This window comes from Crinia signifera, chromosome 5, assembly GCF_055691185.1.
Source record: "Crinia signifera chromosome 5, ASM5569118v1, whole genome shotgun sequence".
NCBI classification, from domain to species: domain Eukaryota; kingdom Metazoa; phylum Chordata; class Amphibia; order Anura; family Myobatrachidae; genus Crinia; species Crinia signifera.
The window spans coordinates 111,315,335-111,343,110 of NC_139221.1; the positions used below are offsets into that span (position 1 = coordinate 111,315,335).

A 27,776-nucleotide genomic window follows, 5' to 3' on the forward strand; every position below is an offset into this window, starting at 1 on the left:
CCCCTTTCTTACAGAGGCTCTCCCATAGCAGCATCACATGTTCATAAATGAAATCGACAGCTAAGGTTTAGTGTAATTGCCAAAATACTACCGCGTGTATGAAGAGTAAATATTTTAAGCAACATAAGTATATATTAGTATTCTTTAGCTTTATTGAAGTATTTTTGCTCCAATACGGGGAGATTTAATTGTCCGGGAATCGTGCAAATTGCCGTCCAAATGCAAGATTTGCACAAATGAGGCAGTGAATACTTGTGTCTGAGATTGAACTGTGTAAAGCACAGATACTGCCGCGCTGATTCAGCTGTAAGAATGGAGTAGCCAGCAATCTACTACTCACCATGGGCCAGATTCTCTAAGCTTCAAAAGTGATAAAATAGAGAGTGATAAACAACCAGCGAATCAGCTCCTGCCTGACATTTTTCAAACACAGTCTGTGCCATGGCAGGTAGGAGCTGATAGGCTGAAAGAACAAGGTTTAAGCAGCGCTTTCACACAATAATTTCAAGTGTATGCATCAATCTAATCGTAAAAAATTATATTTAATAAAATAATACACATAAAATCACAATATTAAAAACAGTAGAATTGATAGGACCACTAATTGGAGTAAAGTCACCACTGATGTTGGTAAACCTGCACTGATCTTGACAGCAAATGTCCAATGGATTAAAGAGGGAGTCCGTCCATATGTTTGTATATCACCTGTGGATGCTTGGTTGATGGCCCGTTGGCAGAAGTTGGTATAGCCAGCCCGGGAAACCTTTGTTTGTATGTGCAATCCAATTAACAGGAGTAGTTGGTCGGTCTGCAACCTCACTGGTCAAAGTTGTGGACAGGAACAGGATCAGAAGATTTAGCAGGAAGTCAAATGACGATTTTTGCAAATGGTGGCAAAGTGACTCTTCTCAAAAGGGTGGTCCAAACGCACCAACGTGTTTCGCTGTGCTAACCCACAGCTTTGTCAAGGTGTACTCTACTGGTGGAAGTCCATGATATTTATACCTAACTTCCTGTATGGTAATTTGCATACATTATTGATGCATACACTTATTCCTTAGAAAAAATTAAAACTATGCTTGCTCGGAGATACACTAACATATTCAATTATATGAATTATACTTAGAAGTATCATTTATACATAAACAACATATATTTATTGCATCGGAATTCTTTAACATCTATAGTAGTTCCGGATCACCAAATGATGTCACTTCCTGGTGTATAGGAAATTTCTACCCCAATTATGTTATCGTTATACCCACAATCAAGGTAAGTATTTTTGTTCCACAAAGTTTGTTCTAGTGTTGGATTTGCTTGCCTGGCTTAGGGGAATGTCTGAACTTGATGCCGATCGTTAGATACATATTGGTAGTCTCCCCCGTATTGTCACTCCATATTGACTACCAATATGTATCTAACGATCGGCATCAAGTTCAGACATTCCCCTAAGCCAGGCAAGCAAATCCAACACTAGAACAAACTTTGTGGAACAAAAATACTTACCTTGATTGTGGGTATAACGATAACATAATTGGGGTAGAAATTTCCTATACACCAGGAAGTGACATCATTTGGTGATCCGGAACTACTATAGATGTTAAAGAATTCCGATGCAATAAATATATGTTGTTTATGTATAAATGATACTTCTAAGTATAATTCATATAATTGAATATGTTAGTGTATCTCCGAGCAAGCATAGTTTTAATTTTTTCTAAGGAATAAGTGTATGCATCAATAATGTATGCAAATTACCATACAGGAAGTTAGGTATAAATATCATGGACTTCCACCAGTAGAGTACACCTTGACAAAGCTGTGGGTTAGCACAGCGAAACGCGTTGGTGCGTTTGGACCACCCTTTTGAGAAGAGTCACTTTGCCACCATTTGCAAAAATCGTCATTTGACTTCCTGCTAAATCTTCTGATCCTGTTCCTGTCCACAACTTTGACCAGTGAGGTTGCAGACCGACCAACTACTCCTGTTAATTGGATTGCACATACAAACAAAGGTTTCCCGGGCTGGCTATACCAACTTCTGCCAACGGGCCATCAACCAAGCATCCACAGGTGATATACAAACATATGGACGGACTCCCTCTTTAATCCATTGGACATTTGCTGTCAAGATCAGTGCAGGTTTACCAACATCAGTGGTGACTTTACTCCAATTAGTGGTCCTATCAATTCTACTGTTTTTAATATTGTGATTTTATGTGTATTATTTTATTAAATATAATTTTTTACGATTAGATTGATGCATACACTTGAAATTATTGTGTGAAAGCGCTGCTTAAACCTTGTTCTTTCTGTTTTTCTGTATATTTGGGGAGCTGACCACCCCCGTAAGCAGCAGCTGACTAAGATAACCACTCATAAATAAGCGCTCTAAAAATTAACCTAGGTTAATTATTTGCACAAGGAGCTGATAGGCTGGCTGTTTATCACTCTCCATTTTATCACTTTTGAAGCTTAGAGAATCTGCCCCCATATCAATATTAGCTGGCTATAGCCATTTTCAAACATAAACCCCTTTTCACTGCCCTGACAACAAACAACTAAACTCACAACTGTTTGGGCTTCTACAATGTTATGTTAATGCCATTGATGGCTCCCATTATTCATCAATGAGTTCTTTAATGGGGATATTTTGTCTAGTATTGTTAGTGACCTGGACCGAAATTGCCTAGGGCTCTCTGACTACCAACATGCGCAAGAGACCTGTGGCATGGCTGCACCCATGGGACTAGTGCCCAGCAACCCTGATGGTCTAGGGAGGATAAAATAAGTTGAGGTGGCCCAAGCTGCCTCATGGTCCTGAAAGAAGCTCTTTTTACTTAGCAGTGTCTGACTATAAAGAAGTGAGCTGCAATTGACCCCCCCAACCAGGTTGGAGTTTGGGCCACAAAAAATAACAAACAAAAAAAAAACATCACCTCTTAATGGTCACCGGTAGCTGCAAGATTAAAAGAGAGAGCAGCTGACGCTTCCTGACAGGTACGGTGGGACTCATCCCATCACACTTCCAGTGTTGGGAGAGGACGCTTGGTCCTAGCACTGGATTAAGCGGTCTCCTGGCGCTGTACTAACACATACTTTGTTAGTATGTCATACCGCCTCACACTGGCATACTTCAAGCACTGCCTCAATTATAGCAAATAAAATAGTTTGTATCAGCATCATTATAAATCGATTTCCACAATTGCAGCAGGAATGAGGTTTTAAAAATACTTTACGCAATGATTTTTACTAATATATATATATATATATATATATATATATCAATAAAAAACTACACCTAGGGCAGACATGTCAATCACCTATGTTCAATGAATAGTAATAAATATAAGTTATGTCATCACATGGGATGTATCATGCAGAAAATTAACAGCAAACATGAATATATATGATGCATACTATAAAACAGCAGTAACATGAGATAATGTTGATTCAAGTAAGGAGGAAAAGAACAGCAAATTAAATAGAACTTGGGGGAATATTTTTATCTTTTGAAAGATGCTATTTAGAATCCCACAGGGTTTCTGAGGATTTTTGTTCCCCTTTAATAAGTTGAGCTGCAGAACAGCACTATGGCTAAGAAAAATGAAATTGAATTCTTAGGCAGCACTGAATATTTTATGAGCAAATTTGAAAGAAGCTTACCCTGTATTGATGGAAATGATTTCTATCAGTGGGTTCTTCCTAATCTTTGGCAAATCCAATCGAGCTCCCCCCAACCGTTTTCCATTATCCTTTTTCTGACCCAGCAGTCGCACAGAGTGACCTTCAAACGAAGCACATAAATACACAAACACAAGTCACGCCACTTCAGTATAATTCATCTCGCTCTGCCAAATATATTAATGGCAACATTTAAATATTTAAAACAGACATTAGCAGTGAAGAAAATATATAGGGAAGACATGCTGTAGTAATAAAGGGGACAGGAAGAATTTCTAATAGACTAATGAGGCTGGAAACAAGTTATTACATATTGTGCAGATGGCTGTGGTTTGGGATAAACCTCCTACTGACACATGATTGTATGCATGCTTGAAACATAGGCTATACAAGCTTATATGCTGTACAAAATTACTTAATACTGTATAAATAACATCTGTGCCACTATTTCCACCGGCAGAAATAGTGGCACTCGCCTATTCAATGCTGCTGTTTCGGACAGGGCTGAAGGCTTTCAGATTTGGTATTTTCTTGTAAAGTCGAATCTGTATTTCTGTAAATAGGTGCTAATTGCAGAATTTCCCTCTGTTTCCGACAAAACGCGGCCACTCCGGCACTCGGAACAATGAATACAGACTGTCAAGTTACAGTCGGAAAGGGTAAAAAAAAAAAACTGGAATCCGCATGTCGGGAACAACCCCACAGTCGGATTCGGGATTGAATGTCCCCAAAAAACTTTTATTTAATAACAATGACCTAATGATACCTGAAAGAGGTATGTACTACAATATCAGACTTCTACCATAAACAATATTATTCACTTATTTTTCTGGTCAGCATTCCATACACAGACCTGTAAGAGGATTACATTAGCTTTAAATTCATTATAAAATATGGAACATTTTGACTAGACTAACTTGTTTATTTTTTTGTTTTTAAAGTATTTTTCATTTAATCCACAAATATTAACTGTACTCTACTGATTTGCATACATATCTATAACATCTGCTTAAACCATTGCGGCTCTTGCTGCAGTTTTACCACAGCATTATGGTAATACTGTATTTTTCGCTCCACAAGACGCACCTAGTTTTTAGAGGAGGAACTAATCGTGAAGGCATGACCACATCTATCTTTGAATACATACGGTCATCTGCTACAAATGGTGTTGACACACCCCCTCTACTTCATTAGCAATTACAGCAGTTACTACCAGTAGGTACAGATAGTTTTGCCATTGCTCATTAAAAAATGATCTTCACTGTGCATAACATATCATAGTGGAGGCTTCCAAAATCCATGGCCAAAAATATTTTGATACTATTCAGCTATGTGGTCTGTCATTGCAGTTTTCTGCCGTTATTAGATCATTTTTTGGAGACTATTAGATAATTTATTCATAATAAAGAACTGCACAAATGTAAGATGTTGTTTTTTTAAAACAGTAGTTCTTTCTAGTTTGTTATGTTAGCATGCTGTCTTATGGATTATCTCCAAACTACTTACAAGCACGTAAAAAATATGGAACTACATAATACTAATGTCCACCGGCTCTCAAATCATTATTCCCCATAGAGGCGAGGAGCAGCGATGGTCTTTATTATACAGGATTCCTGTTAACTTTTAAGCACTAATAATCACATTATATTATGCTACTTTTGGCTATCACTCCGGTTAAAAAAAATATATATTTTCTACAATTTTTTTTCTTCAAAATCACTAAAATAACTTACACCCATCTATCAAGACCCTTCTTCACTAATTAGTTTAAAGGTACATTAAACAATTTAGAGAATAAATGGGCTATTCATGTTCTGATGTGATTGACCACTGAGTCAAACAGCAGTTGGCTCAGAGATACAACAGAGATAAGGCACTCATGGACATAGTGAAGTTAATGAATAGGTGAGCAAGAATAGCCTGATAGCATAATAGGTAATTCTATTATATACATATGATGTCATGTGCTTAATAACGTCTAGGCAGAAGCAGAAAATTATGCTACTGCAAGGAGACAAAAGGTCCCATTATCTACGTTCGCAAAGTTGCTTTACACATACAATCTACTTATTCATCTATGGCTTGTACTGGCCATGCATGTTATGATCAATAGGTTCCTAATTACACAGGGGATTAGCAGTCCAATAGGAAATCATAAGTACTCTCAAGTTCATCTCAATTAGTCTACATAATGACAACTTTTGTTATGGTAATAATACAAATATTAAAGTGTTTAATGCAGTTTATTTAGCTGTAGTATGCAAGTTTGTATAGTTTGCATGTTCCGAAAACAGATTAAAAGGTAGATTATTAAAAAAAAACAGCTAGTTAAGCTGAAAATGCACGTCCGCATCGGGACGTGTATGGACACCATTATGGTGTTTTTTCTTGATTTTGATTATGATAGATGATTTTTTTCTTATTATAGAGGAAACACGGTATTACAGAAAGCCATTTCCCTCTATTACAGATATTTCAGGGTGGACAATGACCATTCTACTTTAAATAGTGGCATGTCTCAATGGCTGCCCAAATTTCCGAACTATGAAATTAGACATTTGCTTGCTGCGCTTACAAGGTCATGCAGGACTTTGGGGGTTATTTTGGTTCACTCCTGGCAAATTCCTTCTTAAATGGACAAAACCATGTACACTGCAGGTGGGGTAGATATTACTTGTGCAGAGAGAGATTTGGGTGGGGTTTAACTGCAAAGTGAGATCTATATTGCAGTGTAAAAATAAAGCAGTCAGTATTTTCCCTGCACAGAAACAAAATAACTCACCCAAATCTAATTCTCTCTGCACATTTTACATCTGCCCCCCTGCAGTGCACATGGTTTTGTCCATCTAAGAAGAAATTTGCCAGAAGGAGTGAACCAAAATAACCCCCTAAGTCATTTTCTTCATACAAGGAAGGGTTTCTAAACATTTTCCACAGAGCATACTTCTCTCCCCATCGGAGCTGCCTGATGGGTCACTCCACCTCCCACGCATGTAACAGGTGTGGGGAACCATATGCAGATTTATATCACAACTTTTGGTCCTGTCCGATAGTCTGAAGGTTTTGGCTACAAGTATGGTTTGAGAGTCTTCTCTAGTCAATCATATCCAATTCACACCAGATTGGAGTATTTTTGGCATAATCTCATCCTCCACAAAAGTTAGCAGGGGTGGTAGAGGTCTTCTATTGGCTAGAAGTGCAGCGGCCCATAAAACTATCCTCCACAAATGGATATTTCCCTTACCTCCACCTTTTCCATTGTTTAAATGTAAACTATTCCATTTGTTTCGAATGGACTGGGTTGAAGTCAGCTTGAACAAAGATTCAAAAATTGGCAACTTCTTCACAGTTTGGGAGAGTTATATTGCAATACTGATGGATCTGATGTCTCATATCCACCGACAAAGTCTACAAAATACATCCTGGTATTTATTACATCTTAGATATAATGATCCTCCCATAACATTAGATTCGACCATAAGCTAAACATCTATGTATCTGAGGTGTGGGTCGGGTGTCTCGTGAGAGAGGGGGAGAGTACATATTTTTATTTTATCTTGTTTTATGATGCACTATGTTTTTGTAACATTCATATTATAATGTTCAATTTATTCACAAGCACACTTTATTGATGTATGTGAACTTGATATGTATTAGTCTTTGTATACTACCGTACCATTCTGTTAATCTTTCTTGATGGAAATTACAACACCAAGCAAATATCAATTTATACTGTGTATCTTTTTGTACATCACACAGTGCTTTAATAATTTTTTTTTATTATTTTTTTTTTATAAAAAGTTAGTCTGAACAGACTTTCATATCCCTCAGTCTCTGCCGAAGAGGGGGAGGGTGCGGATATGATCAGCCACCACCAGGAGGCATCGGCTCGTCCGCATACCCTGTGGATTGCTCAACATTTTCATGGGGATGCCCATAAAATGCTGGGTATTCCCCAATCCAGCCCCCTGCACGCCCCCGCCCTCCTTTATGATCGCCTCGGAGACTGATCCAAGTAGAGTGGCCGTGCACATGCGCAAACACGTGGATGCACAGAACTGCACCATCGGTCCCCAGTGCAGAATCAGGCCCTACACACTAATCAAGCAAGGTGATAGAAAAAGACCCCTTTGTAGTGCTAATCGTTCTGAAAAGCTTATAACAGACCTTATTCTGGTTGACTTGCAAGGCTGTGAACTTCACAGCCTTGCGAGTCCCCCAGACGCCGCCTGCCCCCCTCGCACGCCGCTATTCACCGAACAGCTGCAAATGGATGATTAGCATTATCATCCATTCGCAGCCTTGGGTGCAGGGGAGAAATCATTTGATTGTCGGTGTCCATTGCATGAGTTCTCCAGAGCTTGCAGATCTGGGACACCTCTGTGGTGGGAAGCGGGCAGGCACCATAGGGGAATTTCCATGGGAGCGCCCAGTGTTTTAATGGGAACACTCATGAAATGCTGGGCATTCTCATGGGCGAATCCCCCGAACTGCCATCAAACCCCCCCCCCCCCGGACTTCCGTGGTGCTTGCACACAGCGGCTGCAAATGCGCATAAATAACTATGCACAGTCGACAAAAATCAGCCCTTTATGCGAACACGCTGGGAAAAGATTTAATCGGAATCACCCCCATTGTCCAATGCTTTATGATACTGCAAGGGAAAGAGGACATATCATGCACGGAGTTTCCATGTCTGGTCTTAATTGCCTGATACGTTGTTTTAGCAGTTTTCTCCCCCCTGTTCTACTAAGCAGGTCTTAAAAGATCAACTAAAGCAGATTGCTGGCTGTGATACTATACAATAGCATTTCTTTTAGAAAGATGTCACTGGCACATATCAATAGTAGTACAAGCTTTTATGAAAAATACCTTTACAAATAAGTCCATATATGGCTGAGTGGTCGCATAGATTTTTTTACGTTGTGGATTTATAGGTGGCTGATCCACCTCTTTGATACCATATCACATTATGGTCTCATAAAGAGCAGTAAAGTAGTGTCAAGCAAGGGAGACATAAAAGATAACCTGGCTGTGCACTCTTCTGGGACACATCATGAATTACAAAGGGTGGAAATACAAGTTCATATCAAGTTCAAGGAGGTTAGTACAGTGGCAGTGTCTGCAGTAAGCTAGTCTCATCACACCTCATAGAAAACAATGCATCTGTTGTGTCGGGAAGGTTTGACTTGTTTATCATAAAAAGCAGAATGCAATATTTAAAGACTAGTGTAAAAGTTCCCAGACGCTTATGCAACTTCTTGGAGGGTAGAAGTCGCATACAATTTGTCAGAATAGCATAGGACATATGATATGCAGTTCTTTTACATATAATATATCATATGCGATCCCAGTCATGGCTGTGGGATCCGATAAAGGTTTATGGCAGCCATTGAGATCTCCAGGCTGACTTTATGTTAGCCAAAATGGTCATCTTTCAGATTTCGATGGCGCCGTGAAACTACACAAGTACCCAGATTTCATTTAAATACTGTTCATGCACTGTTATCTAGCAATTATGTTGATGTTTCTCATATTATAGCAATAATAAAAACATGTGCTGAACTGTACCTAAAAAAAGTCAGGATTTAAAGCCAAACACAGTTTAAGGTACTTGTGTAGTTTCACGGCGCCACCGCGCACACAGTCTGTGTCTGAAACTTGGCAGCCTGCCAGAGGCTCTGTTTAACTCTGCGTGTGCTGCTCTAGCTGTTCTCAGCGCAGCGCGTAGCTGCGGATACCTGTGAAGCCCGCGAGGGGACGCAGATACTTGTGAAGGTATCCGCGTGCGCTCGCCACGCTGCGGGCTCGGTGGCTCGCTGCGCTCGCCACACTTTATAATTTATTTATAAATTTAGATGCATCCATCTTAGCGGTTTGCAGGGAGTCTGGATTTAGACGTCTAAATCTAGACTTCTAAATTGCCGGGGTGTCCGGTTCAGGGAGTCTCTGGATTTAGATGCTTTAGCGTCTAAATTGCCGGGTTGTCAGCGGTGCGCAGGACTGCCTATTTCACTGTGGAACTACAAGTACCACAGTGACCTGTCAGCGCTGGGTGCACTGCTGCTGCCCAGCACTATGCTGATAACGTAGCTTACATAAGGAAAGCAGCCACGCGCTGCGCTGAGAACAGCTAGAGCGGCACGCGCACAGTAAACACAGAGCGTCTGGCAGGCTGCCAAGTTTCAGACACAGACTGTGCGCACTGTGGCGCCATGAAACTACACAAGTACCCAGTTTAATATAATATTTCCAAATATAATGGATATACAACATAGACCAGGGGTGGCCAACCGGTCAGAGGTAAAGAGCCGAAAAATATCGGTAGTCAAGCTAAAGAGCCGACATCATGCGTGCGCCGAAGGCGCATGCGCCCAAAAAAGGGGCGTAGTCTATTTTGACCCCTTGGGTGGGTGTGATACAAATATGCCTCCAATAGTGCAGTGCCATATATACATATGCCCCCAATAGTGCCAGATACACATATGCCCCCACAGTGCCAAAAAGCTGATATGCCCCCACAGTGCCACAAACTGCTATGCTCCCACAGTGCCGCAAACTGCTATGCCCCCACAGTGCCACAAACTGCTATGCCCCCACAGTGCAAATTTCCCAGCAGCAGCACTCACCGTTGTTGCTGCTGCTGCCAGGCGGGGAGAGGACAGTCTGGTGTCCCCCTGCAGTCCTCCTGTCATGTCACCGATGGGAGGAGAGCACAGCACACCGCGCGTCTCCTTCCCCCTCACTTCCCTGTGACTGGGCCGCCCACCAATCAAAGCTCACTGGCCGGCTCCTGATTGGCTGCTGGCCTACGAGCTCTGATTGGCGGACGGCCCAGTCACAAGGATGCACAGTAAGGGGTAGAAGAGATGCGCGATGCGCGCTCTCCTCCCCTCAGAAGGAGAAGGGATTCAGGGAACCGGCAGCAGGGGGGACTGGGACAGACGACAGACGGTGGGCGGCGAGCAGCAGGAGCCGCACTTTACAAGGGGGAGAGCCGCATGAGGCTCAAGAGCCACAGGTTGGCCACCACTGACATAGACTATTGTACTACAGGTTGAGTATCCTTTATCCAAAGGATTTAAAAAACCATACATTGGGAACATTTGTACAGCACTACTGAGGACATGATATGTAACTGGCACTAAGTATGCGCAAGAAAATGATTGATTGCTATTCTAATTCAGTATCTGAGATAGTACAAACTTTGTTTCTTGTTTTGAAACCTTGTTTCATTCACAAATAGAATATATTTGTGTGTATTTCATGTTTTTGATGTGTTTGTACAACGTAAATGATGATACATCATTGAAATATAAAAATATTCTGAAATATATCCCAAAGATTTTGGATAAGGGATACTCACCACCTCGCCCCTTTGCCCAACCAACCACCTCCCCCTCTCTATCGCTCCCCTGTTGCCTCACCCCTCTCATCTTTCCCTCTATGACCTTGCTCATTCGCCCCCTGGCACCTCACCAAGTATCACCTTCCCTCTCTCATACCTCTCCCCCACCCTGTCACTTCGCACCCTTAAGCTTGTCTGGCTCCTACACTTTCGGCCTGGCTCCTAGATTTCAACATTTTATGTCGAGCCCTGATATATATAATTATCTTGTGGCCGAGAGTAGTGAGGCCCGTGGCTGGCGTCTGTGGGACCGGCACTGTCTCTGATCCTGCGCGGGGGGCTGGGTGACCGGCGGAACCGCTGATTCAGGCAAAAGCCAGCGGTAGGTTCCGGGTAACAGCTGCGCTGATGTCAGGTACTGGCCAGCAGGGGAACCGTGTGGCTGCTGATGCCAGGTAGTGGCGCCGGATGGCCACTGATGTTGGGCAGCAGCCGGCGGGGAGTGTGTGACAGCTGATGTAGCATAGTGATATGGTGCAGCTGGTAGGGGGATGTAGTGTAGTGATGTAGGGTGATGTAGTGTGGCGTGTATTGGGATGTAGCATATTGTACATACTGTGCTGGACCCAAAAGGAGCTGTCAAGTCTGTGTGGAGGGTGAGTCAGGGTGCTGCAGCAGCCAGGAGATGAGGAGCTGCAGCGGCAGCCAGCGCTGGGAGAGGAGAGCATGTAGCAGCAGCGGCCAGCGCTGAAAGACAAGGAACTGCATAGCGGCGTCCGGCGATGAGAGACCAGAAGCAGCAGTCGGGAGCACAGCCCACTGCTGCGGCACTAGTGAATGGGAGGCCCGATGATACTAGTTAAAATTAGTGCTGCCTCCTCTTGCCCCTTTCAACTCAGCCCTTTGAACCCTTCACCTCGCCCCCCCATCACCTCACCTCCTTCCCCATGTCACCTTAACCCATCTCATTCCCCATCACCTCACCTTAACCCTTTTCGTCCCCCATCACCTCACATCTTCCCCCCATGTCAGCTTTACCCCTCTCACCTCACCCCATCTCGCCCCATTACCTCAGCTCGTCACGCCACCCATCGCCTAAACATCTCTCGCCCCTTCACCTCACCCCCTGTACCATGTCTCCAGGTGTCATTTTTGAAGTCTGGGGAGTGACACCTATTCTCTACTATATATAAATAAATATAAAACAGTAAATGTGTTTGTCCGACACTCAGGATGATATAGGTTGCCAAGGTGTACAGTGTGGGGCTTAATGTGTATTTCGGCGTGTGGTATAATATGTAATGAGCATTACTATGTGTGGCATAATGTGTTAGGGGTATTACGGTGTGCGGTATAATGTGTAATCGTCATTTACGGCATGTAGCATAATGTGTCATAGGCATTAAACCATGCAGTATAACATGTAATGAATAATATGGTGGGGAGCGGGGGGTGCTGCCTTTTGTGACTGTCCCAGGTCCCACAATTTCTGATGGCAGCCCTGCCTGTAGTCTCCCTAGCTGTGCTGACAGTCCCGCCCTCCTCAGCCCTGGAGCTGTGACTGACAGCATCTATCAATTCCTCTTGCATGCAGACTAGGTCTGCTTAGGATATGTGATGCAGGAGGGCTGGGTTTGCTTCTCCCGCCAAAGCAAACCCAGCCCTCCTGGAGTCGTGTGTAAATCTATAAAAGAAGATGCCAGGGAGAATAATCAGGGCGGCCATATTTACACAGCTTCCTAGTGTATGGTGGGTCAGATCTTATCAAGTGCATCACTCCCACTGTGTCCTGGGCTAATAAAGTCTGTTCATGGGTAAATAAGTGCGCAAACCAAAAACCTTAATGACCATGAATTGGTGTGGTCATCCACACCCAAAGGGGTTAATAGTCCCGTTCAGTATTATTCAATGCACTAAGGGTTCCTTTATATTGACCGGGCAGCTCTCAATCACCTGGATGCCACAGATGTACAGACACTAGAAAAATAAATAAGAGCACTCCATAGTGTAATATGTAATGATGCTTTATTCTTAAAAAATAGGATTTATGGTCTTACCTTGATAAATCCCTTTCTTTGAGTCCATAGGGGGCACAGGAGTTCACGCTGGGTATGAGAGGTGAGGTAGCAGAGCGTGCACCAAAGGGTTACAAAAATGTACCCAGCATGCTCCCTGCCTCCCTTCTCCCTCATAACCCGCCCCCTGACCCTGGGTCACCAGTTTCGTTAGCAAGCCCAAGGTAGGAGCAGAGCCAGAGAAGAAGGAAGAGCAAACGCACACCCACATAGCATACAGGCCCTAAAGCCATGGAACTTTCCTACATAGGAAGCCCCGCTACCAGGTGCGTCTGGGAGGGCGTCCTGTGCCCCCTATGGACTCAAAGAAAGGGATTTATCAAGGTAAGACCATAAATCCTATTTTCTTTTTCGTCCACTAGGGGGCACAGGAGTTCACGCTGGGACGTCCTAAAGCTGTCCCCTCACGGGTGGGGGACGCTCCTGGACTGCGGAAAGCACATGTCTACCAAACTGTGCATTAGCCGATGCAAAGGTATCAAATGCATAAAACTTGATAAAGGTCTGGGAAGAGGACCAAGTAGCCGCCTTACAGAGCTGTTCAGCCGAGGCGCCTCGATTAGCGGCCCAGGATGTACCCACAGACCTGGTAGAATGTGCAGTAATCCCCTCCGGGGGAGTAATCAGTGCGGAAAGATACGCTTGGCGAACCACTGATCTGAGCCATCTCGCCAAGGACTGTTTGGAAGCGGGCCAGCCCCTCTTATTGGCCCCATAAAACACAAACCGTGAACCCGACTTACAAGTTGACTTAGTCCTGCGAAGATAAATCTGCAACGCACGGACTACATCAAGAGAAGCTTCAGCTTCAGAAGAACCTGGAAAAGAAGGCACCACTATTTCCTGGTTAAGGTGAAACTCAGACACCACCTTTGGATGAAAATCCAGTTTGGTACAAAGAACCGCCCTGTCCGGGTGAAATACCAGAAAAGACGGTTTCCATGATAATGCACTCATGTCAGACCCCCTTCGTGCTGAGGAAATAGCCAACAAGAAGCCACCTTCCAGGATTTCAGATCCACCTCCTCCAGAGGCTCGAAAGGAGACGATTGAAGTGCCCGGAAAACTTCTAAAGAGGGACACCTCAACAGCCAGCCCGTCAAAGCCAGGCGACTCAAGTCCGGGTGTCGGAATGGCCCCTGTGAAATCAGGTCTGGACGCAGAGGTAGACTCAGAGGAGAGGCTACCAACAGGTTCCATAGATCCGCGTACCAACCTCGACGGGGCCAATCTGGGGCCACTAGGATCATCATTCCTCCCTCCTTCCTGAACTTTCACAGAAGGCGAAGTAGGAGTTGAAACAGGGGGAATGCGTACACTATCTTGCCGACTTAAAAAGTCTGCCTCAAAATTGAGAACCCCTGGGATGAAGACTGCAGAGATTGCAGAAATCTGCTTCTCCGCCCACCTGAATATCTTGGAGACTTCTTTTATCGCTCCTTTGCTGCATGTCCCGCCCTGCCTGTTGATAAAGGCCACAGGCGTGGTGCTGTCGGACCGGATCTTTACAGGGCACCCTCGGATGAGGGACCCCAACCTCTGAAGAGCCAGAAGGATTGCTCTCAATTCCAGGAGATTGATCGAAAGGCGACTCTCCTGAGCCGTCCAGCGACCCTGAAAAGATTGAGAATTGCAAACCGCTCCCCAGCCCCGTAGGCTGGCATCCTTGGTAAGCAAGACTCAGGTTGGAATCCAAAACGGGCGGCCCTGAGACAAGTTGTCTGTCTTTAACCACCATGTGAGAGACAGGCGAACCTTCGGGGACAGTGTGATCAATTGACTCCTTAGACGAGTATGATCTCCTGTCCACTGGCTGAGAGTGTAAAGCCGAAGTGGGCGCGAGTGAAACTGTGTATACTCTACCATGTCGAAGACACCACCATACACTTGTGTACTGAGACCCTTCTGTGACCTATAAGGGAATGAATCTTCCTCTGAAGGGAGTGGATCTTATCCTCTGGAAGATATACTCTCTACAACCGAGTGCCCAGCCGAGCTCCCAAGTGAAGTGTCCTTTGGGAAGGAGTAAGAAACGATTTCTTCCAGGTTATCCTCCAACCGTGAGATAACAGAAGTGTAATCACGACCTGCAAATGACTCCGTAGTAGGTCTGGGGACTTTCCAAAATCAGTGGGCCATCCAGGTATGGAATCATCCGAACCCCCAGCCGGTGCAGGTGTGCAGCCCTGACCGCCATCACCTTGGTGAACACCCTGGGAGCCGTAGATAGACCAAAAGGTAGCACCCTGAACTGGAAGTGTTCGACCCGAAGGGCGAACCTCAAAGTGCTGATGTTCCTGTCGGATGGGGATTTGAAGTATATCTTGCGAGGCCATGAAGTCCCCTGGCTCCAGTGAGAGAATGATCGAATGGAGGGACTCCATGCGAAACTTCGGCACTCGCAGAAAAATAGTGAGCGACTTCAGATTCAGGATAGGACGGTGAGAACCATCCAGTTTGTGAATCAAGAATAGGGTGAAGAAGAAGACCTGACCCCTCTGCTCCTGAGGAACTGGAACAATGATGTTCGAGTCCAAAAGAGAGCAGATGGAAAGCTGTAGCACTTGTCTTTTCGCTGGGTCCTTTGGAAGACCCGTGCAAAAACAACACTGAGGAGGGGGGAACCGGAATGTCAGGGCATAGCCCCTGGATACCACCTCCCTGACCTGTTTAGCCACTGGACGTCTGGTAGCCCAGGGCTGCTTGGTGCAGGGCTTGGCTCCCTTAGTGGATGAGGAAAATCTAGAGGAAGGACTAGTGCCGTCGGACAAAACTCTCTCCACCTTGCCCGCCCACTCAGACACTGCCTTGGCCACCCATGACGCGGCAAGCGTGGTACACCCAATGGCCCCTGCCAGTGAAAAGCAGTCCTGAGGAAATTCTCAGAGGGGTCCTTCAAAGATGAAGAATCCGAAATGGGCAGTACTGAAGCGCGAGCTAATCGCGCAACATGATCATCCGCCAGGGGAGGATTTTCCCACTTAGCCCTCTCTGTGGGAGGAACAGGTTAAAAAGTAGTAAGTCGCTTGGAAAGCTGGAACTTTCTAAACGGTTGAGACCACGCAGTCTCCAATAAATCCTCCATTAGGGCCGAAGGCGGGAGCTGGGCCGATACTTTCTTAAGACGCTTAAAAAGCAGGTCTTTATTTTTAGGGGCAGGAGCCTCATCCTCCCTCTGGAGGACTGCCTTAACCTCCTGCATCAGAGACTCTACCTCCGCTGAGGACAAAGTGTCATCGGCCTCTGCGGATTCCGCCACTGAGCTGGAATCCGAATCGGAACGCGGAGAACCCGCATCGGGACTCTGCTGCCTACACTGCCTCCTGGAATCCCTGCCCGCCCGAGTAGCCGTCAACCCCTGCACAGGTTGTGCAAAGGATTGCCACCAAGGGGGCTCTACATAAGCAGGAGCTGCCCCAACACTGGTGCTGGCTACTGCCACAGGGGGCATGGGCACAGGGGGCAGGGGCGCAGGAGGTAAGGAGTTGACAAGCGGTCAATATGTCAATACCTGAGTCAAGGTCGAAGCCCAGGCCGGTTCCTGCTGTGAAGGCAGCAGAAGATCTGCTTCAAGGGCCAAACACCTGGAACAGATATCCTCCTCCTGCCGAGAGAGTATGTCCACACATACCCTACAGGTACGCTGCATCGGAGATGGAGTCTCCTTGCCAGGTTTCGCCTTAGGCATACTGTCCATGATAAAAGACAAAAAACACCAGCAGTTACAACACTGACAACCAAGCAACACACTTGCAGCCTTACCCACAAAGCTTTAGCAAAGCTATTTGGTATGGGCAGATAAACTCAACAATTCAGCAAGCTGAAAGGGAGACACCGTATATGCAAAGCCAATACTATGAATGGTGACAGTGTTTTAAACTTTCATCTCTTCCAATGATATTGGAAGGAAGACAGCATCAGAGTACCATTTGCAGGAGAGGATAAATACCACAAACACCAGGCTCCAGAAGCAGGGTGTGGGGGAGAATCCCAGCAGCCTCCATCTCTAAACCCAGCAAGTGCCAGAATGGCTGCTGATTAGGACCTTAATGAGGAGCTGGGACACCTGGGGCAAAAATATATATATTTTTTTGGGGGGGGGATTGTGGGAGGAAATCGGAGTACCCGGAGGAAACCCACTCAAGTACGGGGAGAATATGCAAACTCCGCACAGTTAGGACCATGGTGGGAATCGAACCCAGGATCTCAGTGCTGTGAGGCAGTAATGCTAACCATTACACCCTCCGTACTCCTACGGCACCTGGTGTTCCTATGTGGTCACCCACTCAAGTACTTACCAGGCCCAATATACAGCATTAGCTGTAGATCCCAGGCTGTCTTCAAGCTTCCAATGATATTGGAAATAAGACATCCGCAAAACTCAACAATCCAGCCAGCAGCAGGAGAGGAGAAATACCACACACACCAGGCTCCAGGAGCAGGGTGTGGGGGAGAATCCTAGCAGCCTCCGTCTCTAAACCCAGCAAGTGCCAGAATGGCTGCTGATTAGGACCTTAATGAGGAGCTGGGACACCTGGGGCAATCCTACATCACCTGGTGTTCCTATGTGGTCACCCACTCAAGTACTAACCAGGCCCAATATACAGCATTAGCTGTAGATCCCAGGCTGTCTTCAAGCTTCCAATGATATTGGAAAGAAGACATCAGCAGAGCTCAACAATCCAGCCAGCAGCAGGAGGGGAGAAATACTACACACACACCAGGCTTCCAGGAGCAGGGTGTGGGGGAGAATCCCAGCAGCCTCCGTCTCTAAACCCAGCAAGTGCCAGAATGGCTGCTGATTAGGACCTTAACGAGGAGCTGGGACACCTGGGGCAATCAGAGAGCAAGCCTCAGCACTTCCCCAGGGGTTGGGGGAGGGACTAACCTACAGCACCTGGTGTTCCTATGTGGTCTCCCACTCAAGTACTAACCAGGCCCAATATACAACATTTCCAATGTGTATGGCTGTAGGTTCCCAGGCTGTCTAACCTCCCCCTCAGGCATCAACCCCCGGGACATAGCCTGACTAATTGTCCCTGGTGATCTAGTGGAAAGGTGGAGCAGTCCAGACCCCCACTGCCTGCCCCCCCCCGCTGACTCCCATACAAACGGGGGGGGGGGGGGATCGCTGCTAGACGCGGCTCCCTGCAAGCAGGGAACCGCCGCTTACCTGCCCGGGGACGGAGTGCAGCATGCGGAAGCCTCCGAGAGAGGGTCCCGCGACGGAAGTCCCCAGCCCAGTCGCCAGCGCTGCCGTCGCCGCCGCCGAGTGATGGAGCTGCGCTGCCGGTGATTCACTAAAAGAGCACCCGCCGCAGCAGCTCTAACCCATGGCTGTTCTAACAGCCGCGATAATGGTGCTGCTCTCTCCTTGGCACCAAAGAAAAAACTGGTGACCCAGGGTCAGGGGGCGGGTTATGAGGGAGAAGGGAGGCAGGGAGCATGCTGGGTACATTTTTGTAACCCTTTGGTGCACGCTCTGCTACCTCACCTCTCATACCCAGCGTGAACTCCTGTGCCCCCTAGTGGACAAAAAAGAAAGATTCTTTTTCCAGTAGAAACAGATATAAAATGACGTACCACAGATGGCGGTTTTAACCACCGCAGGACAACAGCATGAACACTTGTGTCTCAGACACAGTAGACGTCGGAGCGGTTACACTCAGGCTTCCAGACACATCAGATGGGTAGACTGCAACGCCAGGCCACGCCCCGACGCATTTCGTAATCACGTACTTCTGACATCTATCATGTTGCCCTTTAAAATGTAAAATATGCCTTCCGGACTGAAAAATGTACTCTCCCCATTTTCAGCACCCTGCCCTAAATTTTTTTTAGAGTGAACACTATGTATAATATCTAGTAATGTAAATTTAACTATATTGTGAAGGTGCTTATACACTAGATGATTTAAGTTTATTGATATGAATGATAACTAACAATATTATCGTTGCATTTCATCTAGTGTGCACGCACCATATAATTAGCGACGCACGGTCCCGCGGGTCGTTAACTATGTCTTTCATCGCACTCCATGTTCTGAAGACTGAGGACATGGTTAACGAGGGACATGGTTAACGAGAGCCATGCTGCCCCCTCCCCATCACCTAATCACCGACATCATCAAGTGTTGCAGAGGAGCAATTTCAACCCAAAACATAATGCAGTAATCTTTGCACCATTCACGACAATTATATTCAGGAGTAAATCCGGCCTCATCTTGAATACCAGGTCCTGGCTCTGGTACTTAATGCAGGGCCATGGATGCCAGGCTTTCCTGTCTGGAGGTGGTCAGGTGTTCATAGCATTGTCTCATATTTGGAACATCTGGATGAGATCCACTGCTGCCTGCACTATGAGTAATACCTGCCTGATGGCTTGTCAGCCTCTGCCTTAATATTAAATAGATTTGTATACCCTATCATCACACACACACACACTTATCCAGATGCTTTTCCCCAGAAGGCAATGTTGCGGGAGCCCGCAGCAGCGCTCACCGCTGGGCGGCTTTGAGCTGAAAGCCGCTCAAACCTCCTGTTTTGAACGACTTTCAGCTCAAAGTCGCCCAGTGTGTATCCGCCTTTAGGTGCTATTGAACTTCAGTTTAATTTTGGGTTGCGGTTGGCAAAATAATTTTATGGGATGGCAGCTTCCAAAATAAGCACTGCATTTTGATCTAGTCAAGACCCTGCAATAAAGGCATAAATCGGAGGATTCAATAAAGTCAGTGATTGTAGCAGTCTGGTAGATCACATCTGATAAAAGGGGGAAAGTAGCACAAAAACAGTAGGTTTGATCAATTTTCATAAACATATTATTTATTACTAGTAAGCCTGCTCAAAGCAAATGCTTCGAAAGCTAGATGTATTTTCACTTGCTGCGAATATATATATATATATATATATATATATACATACATATATATATATACATACATATACACACATATATACATACACACACACACACACACGTCAGGTAGATGAGAACCCCTAGGGGTTAGAACATCGCACGGCACTCCAGGATTTTCGTGAAAAGAAGGTTACTTTTATTCTAGCAACAGTTTCAAGGCTTGAAGCCCCTTCGTCAGGCTTACAGCAGGAATAATAATATATATATTTATGATACATTTGTCTATTATGCTCTTGAAAATGGAGTGCCATACCCAGAAATGTCAATCTCAATAAAGTCATATATACCAAGTCCTGCAGTGCTGAGCTGTACCTGGGAGATGCTGAGGATCTGGCTTACTAGATATAGGTTTTTATCTATTTTTCATTTGTGCAAAGGCACGCAGCATCTCCATACTGTTTACATTGCCTTCTAAATACTGATATAATTGTAACCTGAATACTGCTATACCACTCCTCAAAGACCAGAGAAAGGGTAAAAAAATTATTTGATGACAAGAATGCAGACAAGTTACAGTACTGAGTACAAGAGCCTGATAAAACACTAAAAACAAAATGAGAGCAGTCACTGGTTCCATATAGAAGAATATGAAGTGCTTAAAGAGAAGCTGGTTATGCCATTGACTAAATTATTAATCGAGTCACTTAGCAGGAGATGTCCCGGAGGAACAGAAGCGAGAAAATGTATAGAAGATTAGTGAGATCACATTTAAAATATGGCGTTCTGCTATGGAATCCATATGCTCAGATTGACAGTGCCTAATTGTAAAATGGATAAATCTGTCTAAAGAAGACAATTGAAGAAGTTGTCCCTAGCCTCCAATCAGACAGCACTTATTTTATTTTAAAAAATGTATGTGGGTGTGTGACAAAACTCATAACGGACTGAAATGTTACACTGAACCACAAATGTGTGATGTGTTTTTTTTGGTTTAAATATCCATTGTGTGCCATCGTCAAAAGAATATAATTGATGGGACGTGTGAGTGTGCATTGGAGGGAACCAGGGTGACGTTTTGTACTAGCACTGGATTGACGATATCTGGCTAATTCGTATATAAATGGCTTCCTTACAGAGGCAACGGCTATGTCCATTCCTGACCCTGCCGATAATATAATCACACAAAAAATTATATTAAGTACATTTCAACTACGTTCCCCTCCCTTATGCATCCAAATTTGTGCTGTGGCTCATGATCTTTCCGCTGTCAACTGATCTGTTGCTTTCTTTTTTACAGTAGTAACTGATGAAAAATAAGTTTTCTTGAGCTTAGATTTGACTTTAGTGGAAAGATAAGTGTCACACAGTGCTAGGTCTGGCAAGTATGGAGGATGTTCTAGCACTGCAATATGTTTCCCAGCCAAAAATGCTGTGTGGGCTGGTGTATTGTCCCAATGTAGGGTGAAACCATTTTCCCATAATTTTCACCTTTTTCTTATTCTGTCCCTTTAGGTTTCTGGAATATTTTTGTAGTAATGTTGATTCACTGTAGCGTCTTCTAGTACCCAGTCTGCCAAAATAACACTATGATAGAAAACCATTAACAAGCTTTAAATGTGCTTTGTTCATTCTTGGCGAATATGGTTATTTCCAGTGCATTGACTGACGTTTTGCCTTAGGACTAAACAGCAAGATCCAAGTTTCATCATTGTAATATCTATAAAAAAAATGTGACTCTGCTTGGATTTGTTGTTAAAGATCTGTACAAATTTGTTTTAAATTGTATTTCTGGTAAGCAGTGAAAAGCCTTGCAATGTTCATAACACTAAACTTTAGTTATGCTGTGCTGTTGATGCAAAACTTTCTGAAATGTTTGGCGATATAAATCATTTCTGCTATCATTCAAATTCGAGTTGACAGTCAACTCGAACACTTCTGAAATTTTCCAACATTTTCGTTTTTCTTTTTATATATATAAGGGTTTATTTTCTAAGGTAAGAGTTCTATTTCAGATGGAATGTTGCAACCAATCAAAATCTACTACTTATTTATTTAGCAACTTCGGTACTTGTGTAGTTTCACTGCGCCAGCATGGTGTGCTACTTCTGGGTTCTACGCTCGCCACAACTATCTAAAATAAACTAACTTAACTCCATGCCAACATGGATAGTTCATACCCCCACTATCCATGTTGGCATGGAGTTGATATTAGATAGCGTGGCGAGCCACCGAGCCTGCAGCGTGGGCGCCGTGAAACTACACAAGTACCACAACTTCTAGAACAGTAGTTCTCAACCTTGGTCCTCAAGGACCCCCAACAGTGCAGGTTTTCCAGGTCACCTGGCAGGTGCACAGGTGCAATCATTATTCACTGACCCATTTTAAAAGATCAGAGGTGGGGGGGCGTGGCCTGACACGCTAGCGGAGAGGACGTGTCTTACCGGAGCTCCCGTCCCCGCCGCCTTCTCCCGGTCCCTGGAGCCGCCGATCAGCCCAGAGCACATCTCCCTCGCTCCCATCCAGCCCCCCTGCCCTCCGACTACCCAGGACCCCCAGCCGCGGAGCCGAGAAGTGCTTTTAAGCGCTTCTGCGGGTTGCGGCCTGGTCCGGGTGTTGGAGCCGGGGCCTAGATTTCCGGGGGACGGAGGACGCGGCGCGAGCGGCCGCGAATACCGGACCTCACCCGCAGCTCACAGCGGGTCTGCTGGACCCGGGGACCCCCTGCCTACCTCCTCTCACTGCCACACGCTGACACAGACGCCTGGCTGCCTCTGAGATCTGCAGCAGCGGCGAACGGTGGCCGCCTGTGCCCTCCTCCACTATAATCTGGACCCACGGACCCCAGCACACTGTAAGTAGCCCCAGGAGGGGTGTATACAGCTCCCCCCCCATATTCTCCCTGGCCATCACAGCTGGGGCCGGGGCCTCCAGGCGACCAACATCCTGTTCTATACAGTTAATACCCCAGACTCAGAGCAGCACATACACATCCCCTTGTGCCTCTGCTACTAGCCACCACTTGGGACCCCCCTGCTGGGGATCCTTCACTGCAGGGTCCCTCTGGCACTAGGGGCCCTTTCAGAAAACAAGACTGAACTGTTGTAGCGGCCAGCAGAGGCAACACTCCAGCATCAGTTCTCTCCCCCCCTGGTGCAGCACACCTTGCCAACGCCCTGTTATTGAGCACACAGTGAGACTAAACTCAGCAAGCTCCCTTCAGCAGCTCTAATGTGACCAATCCGCCCTCATGGCTGCCACTCTTTAACGACCTACACCTAGTTCTATTTATGCTTGGGTGATTTGATGTTCTAACCCCCACGGTGCCGAACCCCTCCTCTATCTCAGTAACATTAGCTGTGCCCATAGTACATTATGCCTCCAAAGAAAGTTAAGGAAGCTGCCCCAGTCAAGGTCTCCATGGTCTCCAGGAGAACCTCTCAAATCCCAGTAGCCAGTACCAGCCCCCCGAGGTCTGCGCCAGCCCCGTCAGGGTCGACAAGCGAGGTTGGCCCCCCTATCGGCATGGCGGGGATTGATGCTGAATCTGACGCACCTGTGACGGTCAAATCCCTTTGCCAGGTCTTCGCTGCGTTCCAGGCGGAGATAGCTAAAGACCTAAAACTTGCAATACGCGAAGTTAAAACGGAGCTGGTGGCGATTGGCGACAGGACGGATCACCTGGAAAGGAAGATGGAGGAGCTGGTCACATCCCATAATGATCTTATATCCTCATATGACCGCCAGCAGGTAGAGATCACCCAAATCAAAACTAAAATGGCCGATCTTGAAGACAGGTCGAGACGTAACAACGTTAAGATCAGAGGCATCCCAGACTCAGTGGCCAACTCTGAACTCGAGGGATATGTCACCACCCTGTTCCACAAGCTCCTACCCTCCACAGACCCCAAAGATCTACTGATAGATCGCATCCACCGGCTCCCAAGACCCAAATCTGTCTCAGCTGACCTACCCAAAGACACCCTCCTTCGGGTCCACTTCTTTACGATCAAAGAAAAGCTTCTGAAGGCAGCCCGTGAATCCAGGAACACCGATACTCTGGGTGGTCTCCAATTATTCCAGGACTTCTCCCCTGCAACCTTGGCCAGCAGAAGAGCGTTCTCCCCCATCACCACAGCCCTACGTTCCCACGACATCCGGTACCGCTGGGGGTTCCCAGTGAAGTTGATTATATACTATGAAGATGCCACCTTCAACGTCTCTTCCCTTGAAGCAGGGGTTAAACTCCTGTCAGAATGGGACATCCCGATTACGGAACCCCAAGAGCTGAAGCGGCCGAGGGCCATGCGCCAGGAATGGTCCGACACCTGAAACCCCGTGGTCCGCCGCGTGACCTCTCCACTTCTTGTTTATTGGGCCATGCCAACGTGCCCCCTGCATCCCGCCTCACCGGAGTGAGGCCAGGGCGATAAGTATCAGTTTATATTGTTTATCATGCAGTGCGGGGCTCTGGGCGCATGGCCCATGGTTCTCGAACATTTTTACTGTTAGTTATGTTTATTAGTTTATATTTGCACACTTCTAAGCCTTCCCATATGGCTAAAATTTGATAGCTTAAGAAGAGAGCTTTGTAGTATTAAGAATGTTTTTCACCCTCTCTAAACTTCTGTACCTCAGAAGGAACTCGGTAATTTGTTATTTGTTATTTGCTAAATGTTATTGCTACCCGATGTTAGCCGGGTCAAACTAAAGAGTGGCGGACCCTGCCTCCTTTCAAGAGCCAGGCCACCACCCCCCAACTTCCTCATACTACTGCATGAATCCTCTTTCACCTTCCCCTGCAGTAGTCATGCGGGTCCCAATTGTTGGACCCTTTTGTTTTACCTATCCCTTTTTCTTCTTTCCTACCCTCCCTCCCTCACATCTCCCAGTGTTCCTCCTTCCTTTTCCCCTCCCCCCCCACCTCTGGACCTCAACTCCCATCTCCTCCTCAACTGCTAATATCACTATTCCTGTAAAGATATTTCATTGTTACATTATGCATTTCCCTGATCTCCTGTCATGCCTAAGTTTCTGTCGTTGAATGTTAAAGGGCTAAACTCCCCAAATAAGCGCAGGTTAGCCCTCTCCTACTTCCGTACACATAAGGCGGACATAGTAGCTCTACAGGAGACACACTTTACCTCCCTCAATCCTCCCATACTCAGGGACGCGACCTTCCCCACAGCTTACTTTGCTAATGGCCCCTTTAAACGAAACGGTGTCGCAATCCTGTTTAATAAGAATACATCCTTTGTCTACCAATCCCACATAGCTGACAAGAACGGCAGGTACCTGATCCTGTCGGGACTCTTGGAGGACAGACCGACGACCATAGTATCCATATACGCCCCCAATACAAATCAGGTTCCCTTCCTACGCAAACTTTTCTCCCTTATCCAGAGGCCCCCCAGGGGTTCTCTGATCCTACTAGGCGACCTCAATCTAGTCCTAGACCCCTCACTAGACAAATCCCGTCGCCCACCCACTCACCAATTCCCTTCTGCCAACCAATCGACAGCTCTACGCAACCTCCTCATAGAATTCGACCTATATGACACTTGGAGAACAACCTACCCCTCGGGCCGAGAATACACCTTCTATTCCCCAGTACACAACACGTATTCTAGGATCGACTACATTCTATGTGATAAATGGTCTCTGCAACACTCTAGAGACGTGGATATCCTTCCAATCACGTGGTCTGACCATGCCCCCGTGGTCTGGCACTGGAACTTCCACACCTCCAATATACCCTCCAGACCCTGGCGCTTGTTCCCTCATCTCCTCACAAACCCAATAGCCAAAGACACCATTTTAAAAGCGATGGAGTCCTACATGGCTAATAACCTACCATCCGACACCTCCACTATAAACCACTGGTGCGCATTCAAGGCCGTCACCAGGGGTGCAGCCATCCAGGCAGGTGCCAACATGAAGCGTAGGGCCATCTTGTCCCAAAAAACATTGGAGTCTAAATTGTCTACTCTCGAGGAGCAGAACAAGAAGTCCCCTTCTAACTCCCTAAAAAAAGAGCTGGCCTCAGTACGGAGCCAGCTTCAAAAACTACTTCTTGCCCGCACCCAATCTGCCCTAAATAGGCTGCGCCATAAATTTTATCTCTCAAGCAACAGATCAGGTAGGATGCTGGCCCGGAAACTGCGCGCCCAACAAGCCAGGAATAGGATAAAATGTATAATCTCCCCCAGTAAAAAGAAACTCAACAACCCTAAAGATATCGCGAATCAATTCGCAGAATACTACTCCGAGCTATATAACTTATCCCGAGACCCCTCCACTCCCCAACCCTCAAGCGATACCATCTCGGCCTTTCTAGAAGGGTTACAGTTTCCCTCTCTCACCCCAGAACAGTTAAATTCGCTAAACGCCCCATGGTCAGTTACGGAGATCCAACTGGCCATTAAATCCCTCCCCCGCAACAAGGCCCCAGGACCTGATGGGTTCATCGCTGATTTCTACACCACTTTTAGCGACCTCCTATCTCCATACTTAACTGACCTATTCAACGAATTGTCCTCCTCGGGTCACGCTCCCCCAGAACTCCTAGAAGCCCGTATAGTGACCATCCCAAAACCAGGTAAAAATCCGGCCTTCTGCCAAAACTACCGTCCAATTGCCCTATTGAACAGCGATATTAAATTATTTGCTAAATTGTTGGCCATGCGGATTAACCAATTTCTGCCTTTGCTGGTGCACCCGGACCAGACGGGGTTTGTCCCGGGGCGTCAGGCCTCGGACAATACCAGAAGAGTGTTCGACCTGATCGACTCTCTCTCCGCAGACCAAGGCCTCCTCCTACTGTCACTAGATGCTGAAAAGGCATTTGACAGGTTGAACTGGCATTATATGCGGGAGGTACTATTGCGCTTTGGTTTCAAGAACCGGATCCTTACTTCGATCCTGTCACTGTACAGCACCCCGTCGGCCCGGGTGTTCAGTAATGGTTTCCTTTCAAATCCATTTATGATCACCAATGGTACTAGGCAGGGCTGCCCGCTCTCCCCCTTAATCTTTGTTCTTTCAATCGAACCACTAGCCATGTCTATCCGCAACGACCCCAACATATCCGGCCTACAGACAGGCCCTATTAGCCATAAACTTAGCCTCTTTGCGGACGACGTGCTCCTTTTCGTACCTAACCCCATTAAGTCCTTGCCGCTAATTCACGCCACACTCGATTCCTATAGCGCAGCTTCTTACTACAAGCTTAACACAACCAAAACTGATGCCCTCCCGATCAACCTCGCAAACGCTCTACCCTACTTGAAGTCTACCTATAAATATAACTGGCAAGCCGACTCAATCAAATACCTCGGGATCCATATACCCCCAAACAGAACCTCTGTCTTTGAAGTCAACCTAGTTCCCCTCCTCGCCTCTCTCACCTCACTCTCCAAGTCTTGGCTTTCATATGAGATATCCTGGCTGGGACGTATGGCGGCATTCAAGATGTCACTCCTCCCTAAACTGATGTACTTGTTCCGTACCATCCCCTACGCTTTCCCCAAGAAGTATTTGAAGATAGCCACTTCCATACTGACTAAATATGTCTGGTCCACTAAGCCTCCAGCGATGGCCCGATCTAAAATGTCGATCCCAAGGGCCTTCGGAGGGCTTGACCTCCCCGATCTATATCAGTACCAGGCGGCTTGCCTCCTAGCCCCGATCAAACATTACTTTGAATATACGGCACCCAGAGCCTGGGTGAGCATTGAGCGAGCCCACTGCACTCTTATTCCAATAGCTGACCTATTTAAAATACCAAGACACGTTAGGCCTCCCCTCCCAGGCCTGCT

At 46.1% G+C, this 27,776-nt stretch overlaps 1 protein-coding gene across 2 annotated transcripts in view; it reads right to left on the reverse strand.

Annotated features, from left to right (window-relative positions):
- Positions 1 to 27,776, reverse strand: part of CDKAL1 (CDKAL1 threonylcarbamoyladenosine tRNA methylthiotransferase) — a 794,854-nt gene that overhangs the window by 568,287 nt on the left and 198,791 nt on the right. For both annotated transcript variants that reach the window (XM_083187848.1, XM_083187847.1), the window contains exon 7: positions 3,667 to 3,787. In XM_083187848.1, coding sequence (XP_083043974.1) covers positions 3,667 to 3,787 — 121 coding nt within the window. The remainder of the gene's footprint in view (positions 1 to 3,666; positions 3,788 to 27,776) is intronic.